Raw genomic sequence first — 19635 nt, forward strand, 5'->3', positions numbered from 1 at the left:
ACATTACTGTATCGAACTTAAAATACTTAAAAGGGGTTGGCCACTTTATAGTAAAATAGTTCAGTGGACAGTATCAGTAAACGCCCTATTAAACAGGCCGATGTTGAGGAGGAAGAGTGCAAATCTGTCAGAAGTTTGCTTTCTCCTTGTTCTCCACTCGCTGTCTCTGCTATTAAACGTACCTTCATCCTGAGCGCACCCGTGTACATTAGGGAGATATCAACAGGTTAGATGCGTTTAACTTGCTGATAGTTTCCCTTTCAGTTCTGATCCAACCAAAAGTAGAAAACGATTTTTTTCACTTTTTTTTACATTTATATATTTTTTTTCCCCACTGGAGTGCTGCCCCCCTCAACACTGCTGCCCTAGGCACAGCATCACAAGTGCCTAAAGGCAAATACAGCCCTGAGGAGCATGTGACCATGCCCTTTTAAAGGCATATACAGGCTCAGTGGAGGACACAGAGGGAGGAGCAAGGTCACATTCTCATCCATCTTATGGGACCGAATCACCATTCAGCATAGACCAGGATGGCATGGCCTGCTTGATACACAGGGAGTTGCTGCTAGTAAGGGCAGTGAGTACATTTACGTATACTGTACACTGAACTATTTTACTATAAAGTGTCAAAGCCCTTTAATAAACCATCAAATCATCAGCGTCACTGTCATAGTGACAACAATTATAGCTCAATAAATAAATCTTAAATAGGAATTTGTCAGCTCCGTAACAGGAAAAGAGCTGAAGATCCTGGCAGGTCAGTTCTAGGAGGGTAAAATAAACAATACCTTTAGTTCTGCTGATTGATGTTGATAGTTATAAAAATGCCCTTTTCATTAGCAGATTAAAGTGATATTGCCCTATTACCATATAAAGGATTTGCCCTATTACCATATAAAGGATTTCTTTGTGGTCTCTCCCCTCAAAAATGCATATTAGCATTAACAGGATTAGGATTAACAGCTATGGAAGCACCCATATCTCCACCCACATTGAGGCTGTAGGCCCACCCATTCACTACATCAATGGTGTCTAGGTTTCTAGGTCGGCCCATTCCAGTGACTGCAGAGGGGGCAGAGAAGAAGTCATGGAGGGGACAGAGACTACAGCACCAACGTGGGCAGAGATATGGGGTTCCACTGCTGTTAAGTTAAGTGTGCAGTGCTGGTGGGAAACTGGGAGCACGAATGTATGCAAATCCATGCTGTCAGTTACCATTTAAAGGGAAACTATCAACAGTTTAGAAGGATCTGGCTTGGTGCACTGAAGACTACCACTGTCAGTGCACCAATCTGTCCCAGCCAGCCAGCGCCAATATGAATTAGGGGAGCAGGCCAGGGTGGATGGCGGTAGTCCAGGCCCCAGAGTACCAACTTGTGCAATTACATGCCTAATAAACTACAAAGTTCCTGAAAACAGCACTGACGATGAAGAGGAGAAAATTAACTCTCTTTAGCGCCCTGTGCGCTATAGGAACAGATCAGTAGGTTCCATGCTTCTAATCTGTGGATAGCTCCCCTTCAGACTGCTAATGAAAAAAGGCTTGTTCATAACTTTACAAATATAAATTAAAAAAAACTAATAATTTTATCCTCACGGAACATCTTTGTTGGGATATGCCCTGGGATATTCCCTTTAAATCATTACTTCCACAACTGTTGAAGGTATACGGCCACCTTAAGTGTTATACCACTTAGAATTTTTAATATGTTGCTGCCTAGGCACAGAACATAAACCGCCTATATTTATGTTTCTGTGCTCCCCCATTGCCCTCCTATATCATCTGCAGTCCCTGGCTGAGCGATGCCACCTTCACTTCCGATGACTCATCAGGAGGGGACAGCTCCCTCAGCCAATGACTGGCAGCAGCGCTGTCCCATCTCAGTCAGTGATTGGCCGAGCAGACTGTCCCTGCCAGACGAGTCTAGGAAGTGGAGGCAGGATTGTTCAGCTGGGACCCAAAGATGGCGTAGAAAGAAACCAGGGGCGCGCGGAAAGATAAGAATAGGTTGTTTGTTTGATCTGCGTCTGGGCAGCAGCATTTTAAAAGTAAATTTTGAGCAGAATACCCCTTCAACTGCCGTCTATAGGTCACTGTGGGAAATTAAATACCTGTCCTTTGGGTACAATTCTTCGAACAAACGGAATCAATATATTTTTAAACCAAAGGCATAGTTCTTGTGAAGAGATGTTTGCAGGAATTTTGCTGAGGAGATTCTCCAGCTTCTTCTCATCAAACTTGCCTTCAAACTCTGCCTATAAAAGAGGAAGAATAAATATCAGCAATGAATACACCAAAGCAGTGTGCAAAATAGTTTTTCCATTTTCTTACCTGATGCCTAAGCCAAAGATATTGTGCACAAGCCAAATTCATCTCTTCCAATTGAAAAAGAATATCCTTCAGAACATCATTGTTATTCAGGAACTCTATCCATGCAATGCCACTAAACAAAAGACAGGCAAATCACTCTAGGCCACGTATTAAAAAATTATTTTCATTTAATGTAAAAAAAAAAATCCACCAACCTAAATTTATCGGGGCCAAAGGCGCTATAAAACGTGGTTAATCTCGCTTGGGCTCTTAACACCTAAAAGGAAAGAAAGAATATAAACAAACTTGCAAATGCAACAAGTCTCTATACAAATCTCTAATGTGCAATTTGTATATTACATCTGTAATAGAAACCGGAGTCTCATCTGATAATGCTGGTAAAGTCTTGTCCTCCTTTCTCTGAATCTGAAAGACAAAATTGGAGATATATATATATAGATTAAATAGACATATAGATAAAGCGGAACTTGTATTTTATAAACAGCAGAAACAGGTGAAACTTCAAATACTTAATAGAGTGGGATGGGGAATCTTTGCCCCTTTAGCTGTTGCCAAACTGCACTTCCTATTATATCTGGAGAGCTCTGGCTCTGACTTTTTATTTTTTAAACAGCCGGGGAGTAGGTTGGTAAACAAATCAACATGCACTTACCTCCCCGACTCCAGCACCTGGGTCCACTGTCAGCAGGACCCCATTACGGCCACTGACTGGCTGAGCGGGCCCCACACTTCAGATGACAGGTACTAACTCAGACCTAGAAGCCGCCAGGGACAGGGAACTGGAGCAGATGGAAGCTCAGATGTTCAGCCGCTTCCTCCTCAGTTGTTTAGAAAAAAAAATCTGAGCCGGACTTCTCTTTTAATTGCTAACCACACCTGAATTGGAGGCAAGGGTTGTGTTGTCTCGAAAAGTGGCCATGTTTTTCTAAGGGCCCGTTCACACTATGGAATTGGCACCGAATCCTGCCTGCTATCTGTTTGAATGGGAGGGCTTGTGTGCCTCTCCGCTCAAAGAATTGACATGTCAAGAAGTATTGTTAGGTATAAAAGAAAAAAAAAACACATCAATTGATATTAACAAAACCTGAACTTAATATGTCATTGCCCTTAAGAGTTATGTTGAGGTGCTCTTTAAAGGGGTTATCTAGCATTAAAAAAAAAAAAAAAAACACATGGCCCCTTTCTTCCAGAGACAACATGACTCTTGTCTCCAGTTTGGGTGCAGGTTTTGCAATTCAGTTCCATTGAAATTAATGGAGCTTAATAGCAAACCACACCTGAACTGGAGTCATGTTGTCTATGGAAGAAAGTGGCCATCTTTTTCTAATGCTGCATAACCCCTTTAATGTTGAGTTCTAGGAAATATTCAGAAATCGGAAAGTCCCCCATTTAAATGAAAATAGAATTTTAAGTAAATCTACTTACTCTGGTCTTTGCATAACTCAGCATCTCAAATGTTGTTTCATAGGTAGGCCATGGGGCATTGACACAGTACTGGACCACAAAATTGTCATCCTAAGTAAGAAATGTGTGTACTATATTAAAATTATATATTGTATGTATACATTGTATATAGAGCATGATAAACGCAAAATCAGGTCACAGAGGCATACTAAATGGAAAATTACAAGTATGTTGTGTTTGAATATATACCTTAATTTTATGCAGATTGGCTTTAGCTTCATCCACAAGTTCTTGCCAGAGGATTTGGCCATAACTCCCAACAGATGCTGATGCCAATTTTTCCAGTACAATATTCAGCTTAACTTTATATACAAGCTGCCCATAAATAAGAATTTATTTACAAAGAACACACAAATGAAAAGTAAGCTACAGAAGATAGAAAGCAAAGTCTATTACTTTGTTGTATGTGCTCTACAACCCAACAAAGGCCAAAATAATGCCTTTTTGGTGGTTTTTAGGCTAGCATACATTGGAGAAACAACAGTATGCTGTAAACAAAAACAACAACAAAAAAACTCTATATACAACAGATTAACAGGTCAGAAATCCATGACTATTCACAGGCGGCTCCCTGCCCGGATGACTAGTTGCAGCTAGCCTCACACACCTGAATAAAACTACTCTTTCCCCCATGTAAAGCTACCGCTGCAGGCGTGGCTCGTAGCTTTGGGGAGCTGCACAGTAAACTTATTTGTCCCCTAACCACAGGATAGGGGACAAGTATGAGAACACGGTGGGGTCTGACCTCTGTGCCATCGCACCCCCACCTTTGCTATGAATGGAGCTGCAGGTCGGTGTGTGACTCACAGCTCCATTTATTCTCTATTGAGTCGCCAGAGACAGTCAAGTACAGCGCTTGGCTCTTTCCAGCGGCTCCATATAAGTAGGGGGCAAGTGAGTTTATTTTGAAAAACCCCTTTAAATACATGTAACCGTAACCCTTAACCTAATGGTTAATCAAGCTGTGATCACTCTGAATGCTAAAATTGTGTGTTCCAGTTACAGTTATTCTTACACTCTCTTGTTTTAGTAATGATATAAGATATTGTATGACATAATTGTCTAAGTATGTAATGCATGTACACTATTTTGTAAGTAATAAAAAAAAAGTATGTGTTGTAAAAAAAAAAAAAAAAAAAAAAAAAAACAATACCTCAACATCAAGTGCAAACTGAAGAGCAAACTTTTCAGCTTCTTCAAATTTATGCTTATGCAATAATCGACTTAGCCTGGAGAAAAGAACAAATACATTATCCTTAAAAGGTTATCTGACAAAGAGCCCCTGTCTAAAAGCCAATTTAGGGCCAATTCCCACATTTGCAGCCATCACATGCGACCAAGACCATACCTCCATGCAGGCACCAATAGCTGCGCAATGTTGTCATTAATTACGGCTGCTGGGGAAGAAATAGGGACTATCTATTCAGCGCCATGCATTCATCTGCTTGTTGGGATGCAGCCTCATAGCATATAAACATTATACAGGGAGGGCCACCCACTCATTACAGTCATCTCTCTAAATGGCCAATGTATAATACTGCTGTGGCCAATGCTTGGGAAATGCCAGGCCAGCCAGAGCTTCCCCCCTAAGGGTACAAACACACACGGCTTATACGCTGCGTATTTACTGCTGCGATACGCAGCAGATACGCAGCAGATTAGATCTAAATAACTGAACACAGTATCAAATCTGCTGCGTATCTGCTGCATATCTGCTGTGTGTGTGTTGGGACCCTAAAAAAAATTAGTTGCTTTCCATGGTTGCAAAGTGATCTGCAGATTGTCATGGCGGCGTCATTTTAAAATGAGTTGTCTCCAATGAGGTAATTCCTTAATATACCATGGTCATGAGATAATAGCCCATCAAACATGCATCATATATCTATAAGTAGCATTCTAGTTGCACCAGAGATTAGAGACGCTGACACACAGGATTCTCCTCCTCAGGCATTAACTACAATCACAAAGACTGTGGAAGCAGCAACTTTGCTTATGTATGTCAGTTTTTATGAGCTACTGTTAATGTTTCATAAAAATGTTCCTGTACCTACTGAATATATGTATATACCTGTTCTCAGGTAAAGCCTCAGTTAAGCATCTCATTGCAAGAACAGTGACGGGAGAGTCGGAAGACCTGAAAAGAGTTATATATTCATAAATTACATGAACAAGAAGCAAAAAGCTCTGACATTAACCTGTGAGAAAATACCTTTCATGGCTGTCATATATTCCCTCAAGAAGATATATGGTGTCCTAATGCAAAGAAGACATATGTAAGTAAACATGCTTAAAAAAGCCTCAAAATCAAAAGGGTTCTCTAAAAAAGCATTTTTTAGATTTAGAAAAACCTTATTAGGCTGGGTTCACACTACGTATATTTGAGGCTGTATTTTTGAGGCTGTATAGCAACCAAAACCAGGAGTGTATTAAAAACCCAGAAAGGATCTGTTCACACAATGTTGTAATTGAGTGGATGGCCGCCATTTAATGGCAAATATTTGCTGTTATTTTAAAACAACGGCTGTTATATTGAAATAATGGCGGCCATCCACTCAATTTCAACATTGTGTGAACAGATCCTTTCTGGGTTTTCAATCCACTCCTGGTTTTGGTTGCTATGAGGACCTGACATGAGGACCAAATACAGCCTGAAATATACATAGTGTGAACCCAGCCTTGTACTGTAATCTATACTTGTACAATTGGCCTGCTGGTAAAAAAAAAAAAAAAAAAATTAAACAAAAACTGAAAACATAACAAGACAGAACTAATATAATAGATAAATATGCATAAACAAGAAAGAGGCAGCATCTTGGTCTATCTTCCCTCAAATCATAATCTTTTCAAGGACCATGCTGACACATACTATAACATGTCTAAGTATTGTAAAAACAAGAAGACAATACAAACTTACCATAGTGATACCAATCTGAACAAGGGTGCATACATCTGACACTTCAATTGAATACAAGTGATCCATGGTGGGCAATGAATATACCGTAAGACTTCTCATCTAAAGATACAAAAAGATAGGAATTTGGAACATCATGTTTATTTTATTTTTATATTAACCCCTTTACGACCAAAGGTCATTGATGCATAGATGTCCAGGTCACAGATGTCCACATGTTCCTTCTCACATTCAAAGACCCAAAACCCTTTTATTTTTCCACCCACAGGGCTGCTGGGGGCTCATTTTTTTGTGCCATGACCTAGTTTTTATTAGTACCATATTGGTGTAAATGGGAATTTTTTATTGTTTTAATTGCTACAAAACCAAGTATGTTTATTTTATTCAGAACATGAAGTGTCCAAACACGGGGAAAGAAGCGGCAGAATGTGGGTGGCAGCGCTGAAGCCAAGGAGTTAAGGGGATGTTATGGTTTTCACCCACCCCCTCCCTGGGCATTGCCGAAAAAGGGCTCACCGCCAGAAGTACCCCTTTAGGCTGCATGGACATGCTTCATAGATTACGGATGCTACAGAGAAAGAAGCTGCGGGACGACATCCGTTGTCAGCCTAAATTCCTGTCCTGGGCAACCCTTTTAACCACACAGCTATGTGCAAATATTTCTTATCAGCTATGTATTATTTGAAAAATTAGACTGAAGCATTTACCTGCTTTTCATTAGGAATCGTCAACGCTATAAGTTTAAGGTTAGTATCTCTTTGCCTAGGACCAGAAAAAACAAACATTACATATGATGAAATGTCAAAATACGTAGTCTTAACATAATATAAAAATGTTATAGTATAATGCATACAGTATAACATTATATATATATATATATATATATATATATATATATACATATATACATACATACACACACACACACATTGAACAGTAATACTATTTAAATACCGGGTAACAGAAGATGAAGAATCCCCTTCTGTTGTTAACAGAAAATCTGAAAGTTGACATGAAGGCCAGTCCCATACCAAAACCAAGGTGTAAATATCCCACACACTTAAAATGCCCTGAAAGAGATTCAGATTCATAAAGATGCTGTAAGAAAATTGGTGAGAATTTTAATAAAATAGGCAAAGAAAACATAAAACACTTTGTTCACCACAAATATGTTTTAAGAAGTAAATTAGAAAACTCTGGCACTTTCTGGCACCACTTGATTTGAAAGAAAAAAAATTTGGGTGAACAACAGCCATTGTAGTGTGTGTCAAACAACAGTCGTTGTTCAATACACGGCCATTATTTGCATTGACTTCAATGCAACACATTTTTCTATGACAAGTACAGCCGTTGTTTGCAATAAAAACAACGGCTGTACTTGTCATAGAAAAATATGTTGTGTGAACATAGCCTAAATGTTTGTGAATAAATACTTACATCTTCATCCAAAATAAACAGCAAGTTGTCAAGAACTTCAAGCTTTTTTGCACCTTATGAAAAAAAGTAACAAAACAGTATTAGCTATTGCATTTTCATATAATAAAGAAAAGGTGTATGACGAGTTATTCAGTCTCATTGGATCTGAGAAAATAATGGACACAACCTCAAGCTAGTGTGCATTAATTTGATGAGTTAAAAAGTGCTCAAAATAATCTCATCAACTGGTTACAAAGTGAGGGGCAGGATAAAACCACATACGAGAGACTAAATATTTTTACCCTGAATCATACTGGAATCAGCAAGGTTCTGAACATCGACCTGTTTTGTTACTGGGTCCATCTTCCACTTTGAGAGAGCATAGTCACCTCTTCCCTATAGGGGACAAAATTAAATGATGGTTATGAAAAGGAAATGCTAATCTTCAAACATGGTTATTATTGTCTTAGTTGTACTTTGTTTTCTTACGTGTGGAAACTAGGGCCAAAGTAAAAATGTTTGAAGAAAGAATGGATCATGACCCCGGCATGGACCCATAATACCTAAAGGCCCTATTACACAGAATGATTATCTGCCAAATGGGGCAGATATCGCCCCATGTAGTAAAAACAACAATCAACCAAGGATCCAGGAGCCAATCGTTCACTCGTCGGCTGATCAATGTCTTTCTTTTTTTGGTAAATCTATGTTTCTTAAGTTTTCCAATTTTAACAAAAGAGATAGCATAGAAGAATCAACATAACGATAAGAACGCACAAACAAGTTACATCGCTTATGCAGCAACAAATGAACAGTAGCATTGTTTCATAATAACCGCGCTAGCAACATCGTCCATTGGGTACAGCCCTCTAGAGCAGTGATTTTCAACCAGTGTGCCGTGGCACACTAGTGTGCCGCGACACATGGTCGGGTGTGCCGCGGGGAAAGTTCCCCAAACTATGGTGCCCCTGTGAAACAGGAGAAAACAATGGGGGAGAGAAACCTGTGGATGGGGGAGAAACAGGGGAGAGAAGCAGGGGGGAGAGAAACATGGGGATGGGGGAGAGAAACAGCGGAGAGAAGCAGGGGGGAGAGAAGTTTGGTGGAGAGAAGCATGGGGGAGAGAAGTTTGGTGGAAAGAAGCACAGGGGAGAGAAGCAGGGGGGAGAAGTATGGTGGAGAGAAGCAGGGGGAGAGAAGTATGGTGGACAGAAGCACAGGAGAGAAGTAGGGGGGAGAAGTATGGTGGATAGAAGCACAGGAGAGAAGCAGGGGGGAGAAGTATGGTGGAGAGAAGCAGGGGGGAGAGAAGTATGGTGGACAGAAGCACAGGAGAGAAGTAGGGGGGAGAAGTATGGTGGAGAGAAGCACAGGAGAGAAGCACAGGGGGGGAGAAGTATGGTGGAGAGAAGCACAGGGGGGAGAAGAAAACAGGCCCAGGTTTCACACTGAGTGAGTATAAATACATTTAGAATCTATATTTTTAACTATATGTATAATATGTACTGTTTTAGTGTCATTTTGTGCCATTTTGGTTGGTGGTGTGCCCCGGGATTTTTTAAGTACAAAAAGTGTGCCGCGGCTCAAAAAAGGTTGAAAATCACTGCTCTAGAGGTTGAGGCTGAACGTGTTAAGCAGCCAAAAATAAAGCATGTATGCACAATATACAGGAATTAGGCTTTCCTATCCAATAGCTCGCTAGGCCTCTCCATCATGAGAAATATCTGATGTTATTCTTAAGACAATAACTGTAAATCGAAAATGTAACTAAGGCGTCTGTCAGGCGCCAGAACAACAGAAAGTGACAAAAATCCTCGTGCTGACGGGTGAAGAAGAGAATCAGAAGGTCAAGAAAAAGTAAAAACAGTAGAAAAAGGAAACTGATCAATGTCTTTCAACAAGTTTAAAAATCATTGGCTGTGAATCGCTCCTGAAAACTCTGGTTTCAGTATATAGAAAATAATTAAGATGTTATGCTTACCTTTCCACGTTCCCCTGGTGTCCTCTTGTAGTGTCTCTGTGTCTCATGCTGACCACAGCTGCTGCCGAACCCTTCTCGGGCCCACTCAGCCAATCACTGATTATGGCGCTGTCCTGGATGATTATTGCGCCAAGTAACACCCAAGAGGTCAGGCTATCTACATTGGCCCTAAGGGTGCATGAATGGGGCCATGGAAATGAATGGGTGCATTGTGAACAGAAAATAGGGACATGCGAACGTACCCCTTATACAATTCAGCTTTGGAATATTTTTTTGGAAGGCTGTGCTGTATTAATGGAATGTTCCTATTATCCTAACAGTTTGCGACAATATATACATCGAAACATTGCTCTGTCTAGACACAACAGTAGCGAACACTTTTGGCAAACTGCAGGAAGGACTAGGTTTTCATGTAATTGCGTTCACTGGTGACACACGGCAGTAAGAAGTTTGTTACACATCTCAGCTACTTATTTGTAACTTCTTCCTTTTGTGTTACCTGGAGGAGGTCTGCTGGAATGGTTTCTGCAAGCAGAGAGGGGCAGATATACAAGTGCAAAGGTATACCCATGCCTTCCTGCGCCCCCTACCTGTCTGTCAGGCTAGCAGGGCACACACTTTTAAAGCCTGCGATTGTGACTGATACATTTTCTCCGCAATGTCTAAGAATTACTCAGTTCTAATAAACCTTCCCCAGAGATCCTAACCAGCTTAGCTGTAGCATCAAGTTCTTAAAAAAAAAAAAAAAACTTATATCGCAGTATAGTTGTACACCACCACCTCCTGGTTGTATGTTTGAAAGATTATATTTATTGTCTTTAATATTTTTTTTTTTTTTTTTTTTTTTTTACATGCATGCTTAAACTTACCCCTATAACCAGATGAGTGTCACTTGTCAGATCGCCTATTAACAAGCTTAAACAACCATCTGTGTGATATTCTTCTGTCGAAATAAAGCAGGTCTTGATTTTCCCTTCAAGCTATTGAATAGGAAACAGAAGGTTACTCAATACAAATAGACATGGGGAAACCAATGGCTTGAGAGAAATTTACAGTACTCACCTCTTTTGCGGCACTGATGTCCATAGTCTCAACAGCTGTAAAATAAATTCCATTTTCTTGAGAGCTGATTTTCACAGATTATAGAGAAACTTTTGTCAAAGCTGCATGGATTTAAACAGGAATGTCTCCTTTCTGTTATGTAAGATCACCACACACTGCAATCCACTGTACTTCAGACATATTTAAAAAGAGCACGTCACCAGATACAGTGTAAAGAACAGGTGGCCTACATCTAATATGTTACATTAGTATGCAAAAAATAAAAAAAATTCTGAACACCAAGAGGCAGTGCAATGGCATCTAGGTAGGCTACCAGGTTCTTCATACTATATCTGGTGACAGTTCCTCTTTAGGGTGCCTTCACACGTACCGTATCGCTGCGTTTGTAACATGCACGTTTTGATTTTCACATGATATTCATGTGAAAATCATAACTCACATGTAAAAATCGCACTAAAAACACAGCGATGCGGTACGTGTGAAGCTACCCTTAAAGTGTACCTGTCATATAAATGTCACTTTTCAGAAGTCAATAAGTACCAATAGCACAAGTGATTTTAAGAAACTCTGTTATAGGTTTTTTTTAAGCAAGTTTCCTTTTGTACTCAAAAACTGTACTGTTTTCCCACACCCCCTCTCACTTCAGAAGAAGCAGGATTTTGGAGAGGGGAGGGGCAGAGGGGAATGAGTGAGCCTAGAGAAAAGAAAAGGCAGCCCTGCAAAACACTACATCCTGCAATCTCACTCACCAGGATCCCAGATTACCACTAACCTTTCTGACCCCTGAATCCAGCGTTTTATGTGCCCAGTCTACAAAACGGCAGGGCTGTTTCTCTCCTCTTCCTGTTCACTCATCCCCCTTTGCCCCTCCCCCACCCATATATGTTATAATGGACTCAGCAAACCCGTCCTTACTTTGCTCCTCTGTAAGGGTGAGTTCATACTGAGGAATTCTCGCAGATAATGTCCAGGGAATTCCGCTGTCTGTCCGCGCGCACAGCGGTGCGCCTTTCCGCCGGCTCCATAGACACCATTCTATGGGCCGGCGTATTCCGCTATCCGCTGAAAGAAGTGACATGTCACTTCTCTCGGCGGATAGCGGAATACGTCGGCGCATAGAATGGTGTCTATGGAGCCACCGGAAGGGCGCGGGGACAGACAGCAGAATTCCGCGGACATTATCCGCGAGAATTCCTCATTGTGAACCCACCCTAATGAAAACAGCTTTGCCCGATAATGAACAGATAACAAGTGTGTATTGGAGGGGGGAGGCTGTAAAAAACAGCTTTTTGAGCACAGAACCAGGCTATTTTTGCCTAATAAAATCTTTCTTAACAACGCTTGTCCTATTGATTTCTTAAAAAAATAATAAAATGACAGTTACACTTTTTAAATTAAAAATTATTTTTTAGGCAGTTTACAATCAAAAGCAACATCTAAACAAAGTGTGGTACGTAAATGCATGGCAAGAGATTATACATACCATCATTAATCTTTGCAATATGAAAGTACATTATACAGTAGAGTCCTCCATTTGTCAAAAGAAACATGTGATAAACGCCTGAAAAAATACAGACAATACAGTAACATAAATGACACAGAAAGTAGGATTTGTACTGCATCAAACCTAATAAAAACATACCTTAATATATGTATACATACATGTTTTCCTTTAAAATTTAAATTGTGTTTGAGGCTCAAGTGAAGCATAAAAAAGTCAAACTTTTTTAGATTTGTAGGGTGCGTTCACACGTACAGGATCAGCAGCAGATTTAATGGCAAAGATTTGATGCCATGTTCAGTTAATTAGTTACATTAATTTGTACATTAATATGCCGCAGTCAGTTTATTTAACCGCAGCCCGGTTCCTGTGTATGGTGCTGTTCTATTCACGGGTCCTAGGCTAGAGATGAAGCACAGGAGGCGGGCCGGCCCGCCCCCAGTGGGAGGGAATTCCCTCCCCTCTGAAGCGGCTTCATAAGAATCAATGGAGCCGCATCATACAGGCTTCCTTCCACTGGGGGCGGGCCAGCCCGTCTCCTGTGCTTCAGCTCCGGGACCCATGGATAGAACGACGCCGTACACAGAAACATGGCCACAGTTCAAAAAACGGACCACGGTACTGGCTTCTCCGTGACGACGCCGTTCTGTCCCTGGGTCAGATTAAAGAGGATGTACCTGATAGTACATTCTCTTTAAAGTAGACCTGTAGTCAACCCGAAACCAAATAAGATGTAATTATCATTAAATAGTTTATATTGCCCTAACTACATGTCCTCTTTCAGTCTTTTTATGCTTTTTTATGGCCCTTTCTTCACGGTTTTTAAAGCAATTTTCGGATATAGCCCTAAAAAGTACTATTTTCTTTTAAGACCTATTTTGGGCTGTTTATGCTTGAAAATATTTTTTTTTGTCAAATAAACAGGAAAAAAAACACCTTTACATTCAACATCCAGTGTGGCATAATTATTATTAGCGTTAGAATTGCTGTACCCCCATAGTCTGTGCTGTACTACTTTAGAACAGTTTGAGGATAAAGCCCCAACAAGCACTTGGGTAAACAAACAGTTGAATCCAAGATTAAAGAACATAGAATTGTTATATCTATAAAGTTATCAGTTTACAAACCATCATCTGAAGCATCCTTTTCTAGCAGAAGTCTTTTAAATGTCTGTTCATTGCTACTGCCATTGCTATTCTGTGCCAATGTCTAAAAGAAAACAAAGGGAAAACTGATCACAATCTATCATATTAGACTGGATTAATAATATCACTGACTGCAGCTTACCCCTCCCCATAGAGAACACAGGAACGCTCAGCCATGCTGAACATTCCTGTGTATGTGGAGGAGGGAGGACAGATGGATGATAGCTGACGACTGAACAATGATTCAGCTGTCACTTATTGAAGGTGTATGGCCACCTTTTAAGGTGCGTTTACACGTAACGATTATCGCACGAATTTGCGCGATAATGATCGAATTCGAATGATAACCGTACGTGTAAACGCAGCGAACGATCAAACGACGAACGAGAAATCGTTCATTTTGATCTTTCAACATGTTATCAAATAGTCGTTCGTAAAAAATTCGCAGATTGTTCCGTGTGAACAGTCGTTCGCCGATTTAACCAATGTGTGAGATAAGCTTAAGCGATCGCAAAACGAATTTTCCGTACGATATATCGTACCGTATAAACGCTGATCGTTATGAAAAAAAAAATCGTCACTCCGACATCGTTAATCGTACAAACTCATAAAAACACACGCCGACGCGTTGCAAGGTAAGAACCCCTTAATCATGGCAGAATAAAGATAAAGATTTTTTATTTTAAAGAGCTGTGGATGCACAACCTCGTGTTTACCTTAAAATCATTATCGGCTGCACATTTCTCTATCTAAACAAGGGATATGCAGAGAAGTGTGGCTGCAAACAATAGGGGAGGTTTATTAAACATTAATTATCAATCAGATTCCACTTTCTATTCCTAACAGATTCTTTGGAAAATGAAAGGTGGAATCTGATTGGTTGCTAGGGGCTACTAAGACAATTCTACTTTACACCCGTTTGATAAATCTTCCCCAATGAGTTTACCTGGTGATTATCTGGTAAATTAATGTTCCTAGGAAGGCTGGTTAACAATAATCAGCCTGAGTAAATTAGCCTCAAAGGGGTTATCCAGCGCTACAAAAACACGGCCACTTTTGCCTCAACTCTTGTCTCCAGTTCCGGTGTGGTTTGCAATTAAGCTTCATTTACTTCAATGGAACTGAGTTTCAAACCCCACCCAAACTGGAAACAAGAGTGATGCAAAAGTGGCCATGTTTTTGTAGCGCTGGATAACCCGTTTAACAATAGCATTCAGGAAAGGAAAAAAGGGGCCAGAAACGGAGTTAAAAGAAATCTTGTCAGAAGGAAAAGCACTGAGTGGCATCTAGCAGCGTTCTAAAACTAAAACTTTGTTCTATAACCTGTGTTGATATTTGTTTCTGACTGTGAAATACTCAGAATACTCCCATTTACATTCAGAGGCTGCAAATCAGTACAAGCCTAGTTCTTGGAATAAGGTTATATCATATTGCCTTGACAAAATACTGTTGTTTTTATCTCTCAGCTGATAGGCGACTAGGAAAGGTTTATCAAAGGCAAACAAATCCTTTAAACCCCCTATTCCATGGGGCACCTAAGAGGAGTAAACGAATGTTTGTTCCCCGCTCGCTGACGCCGCCATTCAACGTGTCGGCAGTGAGTACAGGGGAGGCCGCGGGTAGGCTGCCCAGGTGCTCGCTAGATCGTCCAGGCAGTCTGTAGAGGATAGTGGCGGTCTGCTACCGCTGCTCCTATTCCTCAGAGCAATGGCAGCAGATCGCTGCTATATTTGTCATTTGTCTTTCAACGTGTTAAAAGACAAACAACAGCAACAATCAGCCCACATCGTTTATGTCGGCTGATAGTTGCCTTTTATTACACAGGATGATTATCGGCCAATAATCGTTCCTTGTGATAGGGCCTTAAAACCTAAAGAAACAAGTAATCAAACATAAATACTCACTTTGGTCATCAGGATCTGTCTAGACAGTACATGAAAGAGGTGAACGCTGCCATTTCTCTCTCCAACTAAGAGAAATCGTCCTTCGTAGCAAAGACCAACTACATCTACTTCAGTATCTGAAACAGTAAAAATTGCAATGCTTATTTATATAGCACCAACATATTAAATTCTGTTAAATAAATATGAAACAAATGGGGTGCTGTTTGGAGCTTATGACAAAGAGTCCTCTAAAAATAGTAGACAGAATGTTGCAGTATGCCATTGCGCTATCCTGCCTTGTAAAATGCTGATGACTCAGCAGACCCCAATGTCAAAGTCAATGGGGGGATATTTATCAAATAAAGCCCTGCCCCCAATTACCTGGCCCGTTTTACAAGGAGGAGCACTTTTTTTTTTACCTGGATATGCCACTAAAGCTTTGAAAGACTACCTTGCATGCTGTTGGACTCTTCCTATATTTGATGTCTGATGACATGTCAATAGTTTTAGTGACAGGTACGCTTTAAGCGGACAATGCACGGAGAACAAGAAATATTTTCTTTATAGCATTAAAGACTTACCAAACTGTAGCTGAAGCAGGAGAGACTGGCAAATGCTGTCAAGAAGACATACAGATTTGTCTGCAACAATAATGCATCCTTCGTTTGTATTGCAAGCATAAAGTTTTGGGTTGAAAGAAACCTGAAAAAGCAAGGTAGGACCAATAAATATTTTTTTTTAACCACAACAGTTATTAGACCCCCTTATTCCAGTCAAAGTGAAAGGGAAATGTGACCTGACCAGGACTATTGCCAATATGCGTTATTCACTTATTTGTGAGAAAAGTCACATGATGTAAGCTGTCTAACCAACTAATTCAAATTACATTGCATAATGGTGCGTTTACTCAGAGATTTATCTGACAGATTGTAGAAGCCAAAGCCAGGAATGGATTTGCAAAGAGGAGAAATATCAGTCTTTCCTTTATGACCTGTTCTCTGTTTATAGTCCGTTCCTGGCTTTGGCTTCAAAGATCTGTCAGATAAATCTGTCTGTGAAAGTGCACCCTATCACCAACTGATCTCTCGCTTTGAATGTGAATCTGTCAGCTGCAATTCATGTTCCAAGATGCTGTTAGGGCAAAGAGGCGCATGCTACCTTTCATACATCTGGCTGTGCTTCTATAATGCAGAAAAATGCTTCCTAAAGTGCTGCCTCCTCGCTCCCTCTCCCATCCCTATCCCTGTCTAATTAACAGGGATAGACATGAGATGGGGAGCAAGGGGGTGTTACAGTCCTCAGCATCTTGGGAATGCCCATAACACTAAAAAATAAAAGTATTTTTCTATTTAATGGAAGCATAGACAGATATATGAAAGTTACCGTGTGCCTCCTTGACCTAATAGCTATCTAACAGTGTCAGCAGTTTAGAAAGTTAATCACAGATAAAAGATTTAATTTACATTTTTTCTTCCATTTTTGCATAGTTTTTTTTCAGCATACACAAAAATTTGATCAACCACGTTTTTGTGTATGCTGAAAAAACTAATGGGTTTTGATGCCTCTTTTTATCATGGAAGTCAATGGTAAAACGAGTCAAAACGGATGCACTGAAATGCATCAGTTTTTCCATCTGTCTTTTGTAAAAATAAAAAAAAAATAAAAATAATGAAAAAAAATGTAGTATGAACCCAGCCTAACACCGTATGAATTAGATCTCAGTTTTTGGTTGTTGGCCATTTCAATTTATTGCTGGCAAATTAATTATCGAAAGGGAAGGAAATATACAGTATGTTAGGAGCAGAGTTGTACAACTTGACAATTAGTAATAAAATTTAAGGAGAGGAGTAAGGAGGCCGATTCATAGCGAGCGATGTGATGTTTGTACTCTAAAAAAAAATGTTATGGAAAAACAGCAGCCTGTGCACACACTGTAACAGTGAAAACAAGGGAGCATCTGCAAACTATAGCATTGGCGAAAAACAGCAGCAATGGCCAAAAATACAGCAGCTTCTGGCCAAGGGGCTGTGACTGTGTGATGACCAGATTCTGTGGGACCCTGCGGTGTCCGTTGTAGAGAAGGAAATAAGAAAGAGCAGCCTGTGAGCCTGTGCAAGATTAGATCATGTGCAGTGCTTTCAGAAAGGATGGAGGGACCCTACAGTGCCCATTGTCAGGAAGAAAGGATGGATGGTATTGTGTGCCAGGCTGGATCCCTGGCAGTGCCAGCATTAGGTAGTGTTTTGAATTCTCATGCAGCATGTTATCAAGTGATGCTGTCACCCCCTTACTCTATGTGCGGTTCTCTACACCATCCACAAGCTTACATGCTGCACATTCTATATATAATTGTATAAAACTTGTCTGGGTCTTCTTTCCGCTTTAAAATGACTTCATTTTGTGTAATTCAGTCCAAGGCCTGCATGCAGCTGTATATATATGCTTTTTGCAGGCTTTATCTGTATGTGAATTATGTGATTCCTTATATGTATTAGACACAACAAGGTTTAAGTGTGACGAGTTGGGGATAAAGGGGCCTCCCAGCGAGGAGCCATAAGGGGGGTCTCTGCGACCATGACAGGGTTAGTGGGGTTTTGTTAGTTGGAAGTCCTAGCGTAATGGTGGCAGTAGATTGGTTACAGCTAAGATGGCCCCTGGTAGAGGGTGGGGGAGGGGGGAACAGGTATGGCCTTTGTGTAGAGACAAAGGGGTCATTAGTATGCGGAGGGAATACCTGAGGGAAGTAGTGAGCTGAGCTAGGTGGTAAAGGGGGCAGGGTTTTAGAGTATAAAAGGACAGGTAGTCAGACCAGAGACACAGCACTTTTCAAGAATCTATTGTATTTATTTGTATGTTTGGTTGTATTGACTGTGCTATTGTGTGGTGGAAATCCCGATCCTTTCAGCCCAGGTTTGCACTTTAGGTTAGGGGCCTCATTGGCAGGGACAGTTCTCTCATACGGGAGCGCTGCTGCTAATGGGGAAGGGCAGGTCTGGTCCGGGCTACCCTCAGTAAATGGTCGCTCTTAGTTTCCTGGCTGAAAGGGCGTGATTTGTGTTGGGCCTCCCCGTTTATATTTACAATGTTAAATCAAGTGCAGCGTATGCTGCAATTTCCGGCAAATATGCGTTTATTGTGTTTTTTGGGGGGGTATGGGTCTATGGGAGTGGGGTTAGCAGGTTCCCCCCTTATGTTCATGTGAAGACTTACTTTTTCAGTTGAGGAGATTTTCAGCAGTGTGTCCACTTGATACAAAGCAGAGCCACTTTCTTGGCGAGAGTCAATGTTCAAACGGCAACTTCCAGTATCATCATTTGCTAAAAGCTCAATATCGTTCCACATATTGATGCTGTGTTTTTCCTTTAATGTAATCTGCAAAAAAATGGCAATTTTTACTTTTCAGAAAATTGTGTAGAATTGTGTATATGTATATAATTTACCTATCATTCTACCCCCTTCCCTTCATCCACCCCCTCCTTGGTTGAACTTGATGGACATGTGTATTTTTTTTCTACCATACTAACTACATGATATATTATAAATTATTGCTTGGACAAGGTCTAGGTGGCTGCCACAAAACTGTAAACTTTAATAGAGAGAAGTGCACTCCCTGTCCTTTCCTCATATGTTACATATAATAGAAATAAGAAAATGTCGCACAATCCAGTTCAGGAAGCAAAACAGATCAGTACATCACAGTTCTCCCTATAGGTGGATAGTCCCACCATTGACTGTATACACTCACGATGCAGTCAACGGCCCTCCTAGATGAACTCTGTCCTTGGTGCCCGTCCTTATACACATGCCAGTGGTCAGATTTTAACAGAATATCCTGCCACCAGCAAGGAATGCTAGTTACACTTAAAGGGCAAGAATTTTCTGTTACTGATTAGAGTCAGTCAGATTTGAAAATATATTTTTATTCTAATTTGTTTTTATT

General features: G+C 40.5%; 1 protein-coding gene across 2 annotated transcripts in view; it reads right to left on the reverse strand.

Moving 5' to 3' along the window:
* KNTC1 (kinetochore associated 1) overlaps positions 1–19635 on the reverse strand; it is a 74538-nt gene that overhangs the window by 50283 nt on the left and 4620 nt on the right. For both annotated transcript variants that reach the window (XM_069960867.1, XM_069960866.1), the window contains exons 2-22: positions 18906–19067; positions 16277–16397; positions 15717–15832; positions 13795–13876; positions 12650–12727; positions 11167–11201; positions 10974–11084; positions 8426–8519; positions 8145–8197; positions 7662–7777; positions 7415–7469; positions 6711–6809; positions 6006–6049; positions 5865–5930; positions 4950–5025; positions 3986–4111; positions 3758–3847; positions 2672–2737; positions 2527–2588; positions 2333–2444; positions 2113–2256 (exon numbers count right to left, since the gene is read on the reverse strand). In XM_069960867.1, coding sequence (XP_069816968.1) covers positions 2113–2256; positions 2333–2444; positions 2527–2588; positions 2672–2737; positions 3758–3847; positions 3986–4111; positions 4950–5025; positions 5865–5930; positions 6006–6049; positions 6711–6809; positions 7415–7469; positions 7662–7777; positions 8145–8197; positions 8426–8519; positions 10974–11084; positions 11167–11201; positions 12650–12727; positions 13795–13876; positions 15717–15832; positions 16277–16397; positions 18906–19037 — 1878 coding nt within the window. In that variant the 5' untranslated portion in view covers positions 19038–19067. The remainder of the gene's footprint in view (positions 1–2112; positions 2257–2332; positions 2445–2526; positions 2589–2671; positions 2738–3757; positions 3848–3985; positions 4112–4949; positions 5026–5864; positions 5931–6005; positions 6050–6710; positions 6810–7414; positions 7470–7661; positions 7778–8144; positions 8198–8425; positions 8520–10973; positions 11085–11166; positions 11202–12649; positions 12728–13794; positions 13877–15716; positions 15833–16276; positions 16398–18905; positions 19068–19635) is intronic.

This window comes from Dendropsophus ebraccatus, chromosome 3, assembly GCF_027789765.1.
Source record: "Dendropsophus ebraccatus isolate aDenEbr1 chromosome 3, aDenEbr1.pat, whole genome shotgun sequence".
Lineage (NCBI taxonomy): Eukaryota > Metazoa > Chordata > Amphibia > Anura > Hylidae > Dendropsophus > Dendropsophus ebraccatus.